Source organism: Microcaecilia unicolor, chromosome 7 (genome assembly GCF_901765095.1).
Source record: "Microcaecilia unicolor chromosome 7, aMicUni1.1, whole genome shotgun sequence".
Taxonomy (NCBI): Eukaryota; Metazoa; Chordata; class Amphibia; order Gymnophiona; family Siphonopidae; genus Microcaecilia; species Microcaecilia unicolor.
The window spans coordinates 285,572,779-285,582,504 of NC_044037.1; the positions used below are offsets into that span (position 1 = coordinate 285,572,779).

A 9,726-nucleotide genomic window follows, 5' to 3' on the forward strand; every position below is an offset into this window, starting at 1 on the left:
AATATACTTTGTACCCCGGTACATGCCTTTAGCTGTTTCCTAAATGATAGCAAAGAAATTTTCTCCGAGGACAAGCAGGCTGCTTGTTCTCACTGATGAGTGACGTCCATGGCAGCCCCCTCCAACCGGAAACTTCACTAGCAAAGGCCTTTGCTAGTCCTTGCGCGCCGATGCGCACCGCGCAAGCGCGGCCGTCTTCCCGCCCGAACCGGCTCGTGTTCGTCAGTCTTCTTTTGTCCGCGCTCGGGACGGTCATGTTTTACCGCCGTTTCGTGCCCCTCAAGTTGTCTTCGCGATTTTCGCTAAAAAAAAAAAAGAGACCGATCGGTCTTTACCCTTTTCCCGTGTTTCCAGCTTTTTCCCCGCGTAAGTTTCCTTTCACTTTCGGGACCGGCCTATTTGGCCTCGATTCGGGTTTTTCTCCCTTCTTTTTGGTGCCCTTCGTCATCATCGCGAATTTTGATTTCGCCGGCGTGATTTTTCTGCCCATGTCATCGAAGTCTTCCAGCGGCTTCAAGAAGTGCACCCAGTGCGCCCGGGTAATCTCGCTCACTGATAGGCACGCTTCGTGTCTTCAGTGTCTGGGGGCTGGGCACCGCCTGCAGGCCTGCAGTCTTTGTGCTCTTTTAAAAAAAGAGGACTCAGGTAGCGAGATTGGCCCAGTTGAACGCGTTGTTCTCGGGCTCTTCGACCACAACAGCACGGGTATCGAGTGCATCGACATCGACAGCATCGACGTCTTCGACCTCGGCATCGACTGCATCGAGGCCCCTACCTTCGGCATCGTCGGTACCGAGGTATCGAAAGGCTGCGGCGACGTCGGTGGTACCGGCGACACCTGCATCGGCTTCTCAGTCTTTCTCCACAGCCGCTCTGCACAAGAGTCTCCGGGTCGTTCTTCCAGAGATTCTGGGAGAGCTGTTGTGCCCTTCCCCTCCGGTACCGGGGGTGCTTGCGCCTCCGGTACCGTCGAGTGAGGCGCCGGCTGGCCCCTTGCCCAAGGTGAGGTCTCCGGTACTGGTACCGCTTGCGGTACTGGCTATGGCCGCCTCCCAGGCAGACTCCTCGATGACGACGGCGGAGGGAGCTTCGCCGATGCTGGCGAGGGAGTCCACCACTCGACGCTCCTACCGTGGCCATGTTTCCACGGAGTCGAGTCGGGCACAGCTTCAGACGCAGGTTCGTGAACTTGTGTCTGATACCGATGGTGAGGCCTCGTGGGAGGAGGACATCAGATAATTCTCTGACGAGGAGTCTGATGGCCTTCCTTCTGACCCCACTCCCTCCCCTGAAAGGCAGCTTTCTCCTCCCGAGAGTCTGTCTTTCGCGGCCTTTGTCCGGGAGATGTCTACGGCCATCCCCTTCCCGGTGGTTGTGGAGGATGAGCCCAGGGCTGAAATGTTTGAGCTCTTGGACTATCCTTCTCCACCTAAGGAAGCGTCCACAGTACCCATGCATCATGTCCTAAAAAAGACATTGCTGGCGAACTGGACCAAGCCACTAACTAATCCCCACATTCCCAAGAAGATCGAATCCCAGTATCGGATCCATGGGGACCCAGAGCTGATGCGCACTCAGTTGCCTCACGACTCTGGTGTGGTGGATCTGGCCCTGAAGAAGGCTAAGAGTTCTAGAGAGCATGCTTCGGCGCCCCCGGGCAAAGACTCCAGAACCTTAGACTCCTTTGGGAGGAAGGCCTATCATTCCTCTATGCTCGTGGCCAAGATTCAGTCCTACCAGCTCTACACGAGCATCCATATGCGGAACAATGTGCGGCAGTTGGCGGGCTTGGTGGACAAGCTCCCTTCAAATAGTTGGCCTCGAAGCCTCCAAATTGCCCAACGGGAGCTCAGTCCTACAGCTTCCAGCACAAGCAGGTACTTGCAGAGGAACTCTCCGCCCTTCTCAGCGCCAATGCGGTCGAGCCCGTGCCATCCGGGCAAGAAGGGCTGGGATTCTATTCCAGGTACTTCCTTATGGAAAAGAAAACAGGGGGGATACGTCCCATCCTAGACCTAAGGGCCCTGAACAAATATCTGGTCAAGGAAAAGTTCAGGATGCTTTCCCTGGGCACCCTTCTTCCCATGATTCAGGAAAACGATTGGCTATGCTCTCTGGACTTGAAGGACGCCTACACGCACATCCCGATATTGCCAGCTCACAGGTAGTATCTGCGATTTCAGCTGGGCACACGTCACTTCCAGTACTGTGTGCTACCCTTTGGGCTTGCCTCTGCGCCCAGAGTGTTCATGAAGTGCCTGGCTGTAGTAGCAGCAGCGCTTCGCAGGCTGGGAGTGCATGTGTTCCCTTATCTCGACGATTGGCTGGTGAAGAACACATCCGAGGCAGGAGCTCTACAGTCCATGCAGATGACTATTCGACTCCTGGAGCTACTGGGGTTTGTGATAAATTATCCAAAGTCCCATCTTCTCCCAGTACAGAGACTCGAATTCATAGGAGCTCTGCTGGATTCTCGGACGGCTCGTGCCTATCTTCCAGAGACAAGGGCCAACAACCTGCTGTCCCTCGGCTCCCGGGTACAAGCGTCCCAGCAGATCACAGCTCGGCAGATGTTGAGATTGCTTGGCCACAAGGCCTCCACAATTCATGTGACTCCCATGGCTCGTCTTCACATGCGATCTGCTCAATGGACCCTAGCTTCCCAGTGGTTTCAAGCTGCTGGGGATCTAGAAGACGTGATCCACCTGTCCACGAGTTTTCTCAAATCCCTGTATTGGTGCACGATTTGGTCCAATTTAACTCTGGGACGCCCTTTCCAAATTCCTCAGCCACAAAAAGTGCTGACTACGGATGCGTCTCTCCTGGGGTGGGGAGCTTATGTCGATGGACTTCACACCCAGGGAAGCTGGTCCCTCCAGGAACGCGATCTGCAGATCAATCTCCTGGAGTTACTAGCGGTCTGGAACGCTCTGAAGGCTTTCAGAGATCGGCTGTCCCACCAAATTATCCAAATTCAGACAGACAACCAGGTTGCCATGTATTACATCAACAAGCAGGGGGGCACCGGATCTCGCCCCCTGTGTCAGGAAGCCGTCAGCATGTGGCTGTGGGCTCGCCGTTACGGCATGTTGCTCCAAGCCACATACCTGGCAGGCACAACAGTCTGGCCAACAGGTTGAGCAGGATTATGCAACCTCACGAGTGGTCGCTCAACTCCAGAGTAGTGCGCCAGATCTTCCAGGTGTGGGGCACCCCCTTGGTAGATCTCTTTGCATCTCGAGCCAACCACAAGGTCCTTCAGTTCTGTTCCAGACTTCAGGCCCACGGCAGACTGGCATCGGATGCCTTCCTCCTGGATTGGGGGGACGGCCTGCTGTATGCTTATCCTCCCATACCTCTGGTGGGGAAGACTTTGTTGAAACTCAAGCAAGACCGAGGCACCATGATCCTGATTGCTCCTTTTTGGCCGCGTCAGATCTGGTTCCCTCTCCTTCTGGAGTTGTCCTCCGAAGAACTGTGGAGATTGGAGTGTTTTCCGACCCTCATCACACAGAACGAAGGGGCGCTTCTGCATCCCAACCTCCAGTCTCTGGCTCTCACAGCCTGGATGTTGAGAGCGTAGACTTTGCCTCTTTGGGTCTGTCGCAGGGTGTCTCCCGTGTCTTACTTGCTTCCAGAAAAGATTCCACTAAGAGGAGTTACTTCATTTTATGGAGGAGGTTTGCCGTCTGGTGTGACAGCAAGGCCTTAGATCCTCGCTCCTGTCCTACACAGACCCTGCTTGAATACCTTCTGCACTTGTCTGAGTCTGGTCTCAAGACCAACTCTGTAAGGGTCCACCTTAGCGCAATCAGTGCATACCATAACCGTGTGGAAGGTAAGCCGATCTCAGGACAGCCTTTAGTTGTTCGCTTCATGAGAGGTTTGCTTTTGTCAAAGCCCCCCGTCAAACCTCCTACAGTGTCATGGGATCTCAATGTCGTTCTCACCCAGCTGATGAAACCTCCTTTTGAGCCACTGAACTCCTGCCATCTGAAGTACTTGACCTGGAAGGTCATTTTCTTGGTGGCAGTTACTTCAGCTCGTAGAGTCAGTGAGCTTCAGGCCCTGGTAGCCCAGGCCCCTTACACCAGATTTCATCATAATAGGGTAGTCCTCCGCACTCACCCTAAGTTCTTGCCGAAGGTAGTGTCAGAGTTCCATCTGAACCAGTCAATTGTCTTGCCAACATTCTTTCCCCGTCCTCATTCCTGCCCTGCTGAACGTCAACTGCACACATTGGACTGCAAAAGAGCATTGGCCTTCTATCTGGAGCGGACACAGCCCAACAGACAGTCCGCCCAATTGTTTGTTTCTTTTGATCCCAACAGGAGGGGAGTGGCTGTGGGGAAATGCACCATTTCAAATTGGCTAGCAGATTGCATTTCCTTCACTTACGGCCAGGCTGTGCTGGCTCTTGAGGGTCATGTCATGGCTCACAATGTTAGAGCCATGGCAGCGTCAGTGGCCCACTTGAAGTCAGCCACTATTGAAGAGATCTGCAAAGCTGCGACGTGGTCATCTGTCCACACATTCACATCTCATTACTGCCTGCAGCAGGATACCCGACGCGACAGTCGGTTCAGGCAGTCAGTGCTTCAGAATCTGTTCGGGGTTTAGAATCCAACTCCACCCCACTAGGCCCATGTTTATTCTGTTCCAGGCTACACTCTCAGTTAGTTGGATATGTTAGGTCAATCTCAGTTATGTCCTCGCCGTTGCGAGGCCCAATTGACCATGTTTGTTGTTTTGAGTGAGCCTGGGGGCTAGGGATACCCCATCAGTGAGAACAAGCAGCCTGCTTGTCCTCGGAGAAAGCGAATGCTACATACCTGTAGAAGGTATTCTCCGAGGACAGCAGGCTGATTGTTCTCACATACCCGCCCGCCTCCCCTTTGGAGTTGGGTCTTCCCTTGTCTTTGTCTTGCTACATATGGGACTGACGAACACGAGCCTGTTCGGGCGGGAAGACGGCCGCTCATGTGCGGTGCGCATGGGCGCGCGAGGACTAGCAAAGGCCTTTGCTAGTGAAGTTTCCGGTTGGAGGGGGCTGCCGTGGACGTCACCCATCAGTGAGAACAAGCCTGCTGTCCTTGGAGAATACCTTCTACAGGTATGTAGCATTCGCTATCTGTCTTATTGTCAAGGGCAATTCATTTCCATGTAAATGGACCAGCTATTAAAAAGTAAATAACATTCTTACTCTGTCACTCTCTATTTAACTTGTTGAAAAGAGGGAATTTCCAAAAGACATTAACCTTGAAAATGTAATGTTCTTGTAGGATGATAAATCTTCAAACAAGAGGGGATGGCTAGGGGAGCCTCATCATGTAAGGCCTTATAAACCAAAACTAAGACCTTAAATCTAATTCTCCAAATAACTGGTAACCAGTGAAACTTAGAAAGCAAGGGGGGTTATATGTTCCATCTTCAATAACCCCCCAATGACTTCACGCAGCACCATTTTGAGTAACCTGGAAAGCTCTTAACAAAGTCTGTGGTAAACCACAAAAAAGCGACCTGCAATAATCCAGATTAGGCATAACCAAGCTTTGCATCATAGAAACATGACGGCAGATAAGGGCCAAATGGCCCATCCAGTCTGCCCATCCTCAGTAACCACTAACTCCTCCTGTCCCTAAGAGAGTCCATGTAACTATCCCATTCTTTCTTAAATTCAGACACAGTACTTGTCTCCAGAACCTCCACTGGGAGGCCACTCCATGCGTCCACCACCCTTTCCGTGAAAGAGTATTTTCATAGATAAAATCACTTGACAAAAATTAGAAGGTGATAATTTCTTTAATCTCATCACCATTTTTGATTAGAGACAGCCTTGTAAAGAACTGTTTCATTTAGGTAAATACAAAAATTAAAATATTTTCATTTTATAATCTAAACTACTGATCAAAACATTGATGGAGTGAAGTTAACTATTCTAACTGCACAGGTGCTTCAAAATCTATTTGGTTTATTACCTGTTAGGTTTTTCCCCCCCAAATTTATTCCAATTTCAATTACAGAAAATAAAACCTGTTACAACTCTTTTGTGTTTCTTTCGCAATACAATAACTGCACTTAAAATATCAAAACCAGTTAGGTTTTGATTTCCCTTTCTTTCATAGAGCATTGTTTGTTTTGATTTGGGTTTTTTAATTAAATTTTGAACTAATAACCAACACACAATAATCACTAGAACCTCAAACTTCCCCTCCTCCCCACCCCCCCACCAGTTGTAAACAACATACAGGGATTACGGAAAGTCTCTTTTCATTTTTTTCCCCTTTTAGGCTTCACCCTAAGACCAACTCTGTCTGTCAGGGTTTCTATTAATCTCTCCTATCTGAAGTTTATTCCCACCACTTCTTGTACGCATAAGTTTTATGGAATTTGGCCAGGTTACCACAGTGTATAACAGCTTGAACATCTGGTAAATATAGTCAACTCTATATATACTAGATCATTGTGCTTATTGAACGTTTTTAAAAAATGTTTTTAAACTGTAATGACTCAGCACATAATTTTGGATTGAGTGGTGTTTCCTACATAATTGTTTGGCAGTCAGATTCTGAATTTTGGAGTTTTTGTGTACTGTGGGCTAACCTTTAATCAGAGATGGGCAACCTTAGTCCTCGCAGGCCACAACCCAGTTGGGTTTTCAGGATTTCCCCAATGAATATGTATGAGTTGTATTTACATACACTGCCTTCATTGTACACTAATGGATATCATTCATATTCATTGGGGAAATCCTGAAAACCCAACTGGGTTGTGGCCCTCAAGGACTGAGGTTGCCCACCCCTGCTTTAAATCATACTATGTATTTTTTTTTGCAATATCTCTTTAAAAAAATATATAAGAAAATACAGACCACATTTTTTTTTGTGCATAGATGCTCCAGTTCTAAAGGAAGCCACAGAAAAGCATCTTGAAGACTTCACAAGTCGATCAATGCCTGTAGCAGCCAAAGCCAAGCAGTGCCATAACACTATGCTGAAGTATACTCGTTGGCCATGGTGGAAGAAACTGGGAGATGAATTCATGGATGATGAAGTAGTTCCTAAAGAAATGCCAGCTGTAGAATATGGGACACTTTATATAGGTGGAAGTAAGCCATCATAGTTAACAGGCAGACCAAATTAGTATTCATCAACTTTTAATCATTTATACAGTATACATCGTAGTGTGATGTTTTAAAGGCAACAGTACTATATATATTTGATGTACATATGTATTGCCAAAGAATGCATCATGTTAAGTTTCACTGAATCAAAGCAAAAGTACTGTAGCTGGTAATAAAGCACTGACAATGCAATAATTTCTTAAAGGTACTGAGGACAATATGTCATTCTGATTCATTCTGTATAAAATATAAGCCTCAAAAAGTGCAAAACAAAACATTATTGCTCACTAGTTTCATTTATAATTTATTTGATAATTTTTTTTCTCATGAGGTGGCATCAAAATTTAAATTTGAAACTGAACCGATGACTAGAGTGTGTTTTAAGTTTCTCAGAGTCCAAACCTCTCATGATGCTATGACACTGCACTCTGCTGGAGAAAAAAACATTGGAATACCAAGAGCAGAGAACACTGGAGATACTGATTCATTGTTGCAAAAAGTGATAAACAGAATGGTGAAATTTTGGAAATAAGTGACCAGCTGCCTGCTCTGAATGGAAATAGTCTGCAAAGTTTGGAACTACAGTATTGTTGAGAATGTTTCCAATTTGCTGCTGTCAGTGACAAGAATGGCTGATTCTCATTAATGACATCATCAAAAGGATTAAGCTACCATCAGTGCCCCATCAGACCTCAAGGCCTGTCTTTGGCTGTACTCTAGCATGATCTAGGAGATGGAAAAGTGGCAAAACAAATGTTGGTAACGTTAAAGACAAAATTCATTTTGCATTTTTCCCCAGTGTATATAAAAGAAAATAGCTTCTTTATAAAATACGGTGACTGAATAATGGGTTTTCACACTGGGATTATTAATTTATCAGAATTTTGGGGTTGCTCATAAAGACCTGATCACATGTTTAGAGACAAAATGTTATTCCCAGTGTGAAAAATACCTCAGATTATACATAGTAACATAGTAGATGACGGCAGAAAAAGACCTGCATGGTCCATCCAGTCTGCCCAACAAGATAAATTCATGTGTATACCTTACCTTGATTTGTACCTGTCTTTTTCAGGACACAGGCCATATAAGTCTCCCAGCAGGATTCCCCGCCTCCCAACCTCAGATTATATGAACTATGACCCATTAAAACTTATAATGAAAGACATGCATGTTTTGTACACATTATTTTCTGTAGTTCTTGACACTAATATATTTATAGACAGCATCTATTAATGTGATTTTTATCACTCAGAAATGAAAATCATTTTCCTGTGCCAAGTTTTAGAATTCACATTTGATCTGTGGCATTTTATATTGACTCTTCTCAAAGTACTCTGCCTTGTCAACAGTACTAACATTAGAAACAAAGATGCTAGAGAGATGTTCTCACTGCATAATGGCCATATTCAAAAATGCTTCAAGTATGATAACCAGGGCCTTTGTTGCTAGATATTCAACCACTCTTACCCAGGTGAAAGTGTGGCTGAATATCCGGTTAAATCTAGCAGGTCAAAACTTGGCCTACCAGATCTAGTGTGGCTGAAAATTGACACTAACTGGCTTAGTTCTTTTTATATTTTAGAACAAAAAAGCAGTATTCCAGATTGAACAGCCCCACCCTTTCCTGATAGGATCCTGGATTTAAACAAAAAAAGTCCTCCTGGGCACCTGTAAAGAAGTACACATGGGCTCCTGCTCCCGTACCTCTTCCCACACCTGATAATAAATAGCATACAGCCCCTGACAACCTGATCCTCCTGCAAGCACCAATATAATATAAAAATAGAGAGGATGATAACTTGTTCCTTCCCCCTTATCTCTCACTGTTATTGCTACAGCCACCTACCGCCACCCACCACCCAGATAACCCCCAAGACTCAGAAGGGAACTGGAAGGATTTGCTGCTCCCTCCTATCTGCTTGATGTTCCTCAATGGATGCCAAGTTTGCAGAAGGGAGTTGCGAATCCTACCAGCTCCCTTCCGTGAGTTTAGGGGTTAGTTAGTGTGAGGGATTGCCTGCCCTCCTTTCATTTTATATTTGTACCTGGAGGAGGATTAGAGCTGTGTGCTGTTTGCTAGTCAGCGAGGAAGGTGAATCAGAGCAACAAAGGGCACATTTTTGTTTGAATCAGGAAAGCCGTTGGGTGGAAGGCATGGAGATCTGCAGAACTGTGAAGTGTTGGGGTTTTAACATATAGGGGCTTGAGGAGAATTGCCCAGATTTAGGATTACTATTGCAACTCTTCAATTTATCCAACCAGATTTAGCCAATTAAAGGGCAATTCTATAACAAGTCACTTACATTTACGTACCAGTTTTGCTCCTAAATGTACAGTATACTGACATTTAAGTGCCTATAGAACTCATTTTCAAAAGAGAAAAACGTCCAAAAAGTGGCACAAACCAGAAGATGGATGTTTTTCTCGCAAAAATGTCCAAATCACTATTTTCAAAACCCATTTTTTACATGTTTTTCTATACTGTTTGTCTGCAGTATGCCTAGAGGGCGTGTTAAGGGCAGGATTTTTGGACATTCCTAACGGATGTTTTTCTACCATAATGGAACAAAACAAAAACGTCCAGGGCTAAGAGTTGGACG

At 46.5% G+C, this 9,726-nt stretch overlaps 1 protein-coding gene across 4 annotated transcripts in view; it reads left to right on the plus strand.

Annotated features, from left to right (window-relative positions):
- The window catches only part of IQCB1 (IQ motif containing B1), a 105,671-nt gene extending 97,539 nt beyond the window's left edge, over window positions 1-8,132 (plus strand). For 3 of the 4 annotated variants that reach the window (XM_030209760.1, XM_030209758.1, XM_030209759.1), the window contains exon 14: window positions 6,893-8,131. In XM_030209760.1, the coding sequence (XP_030065620.1) occupies window positions 6,893-7,122 (230 nt within the window). In that variant the 3' untranslated portion in view covers window positions 7,123-8,131. Of the gene's footprint in view, window positions 1-6,892 lie in introns of all 4 variants that reach the window. The other variant, XM_030209761.1, reaches the window with a different exon arrangement.
- The last annotated feature ends 1,594 nt before the right edge of the window (window positions 8,133-9,726 follow it).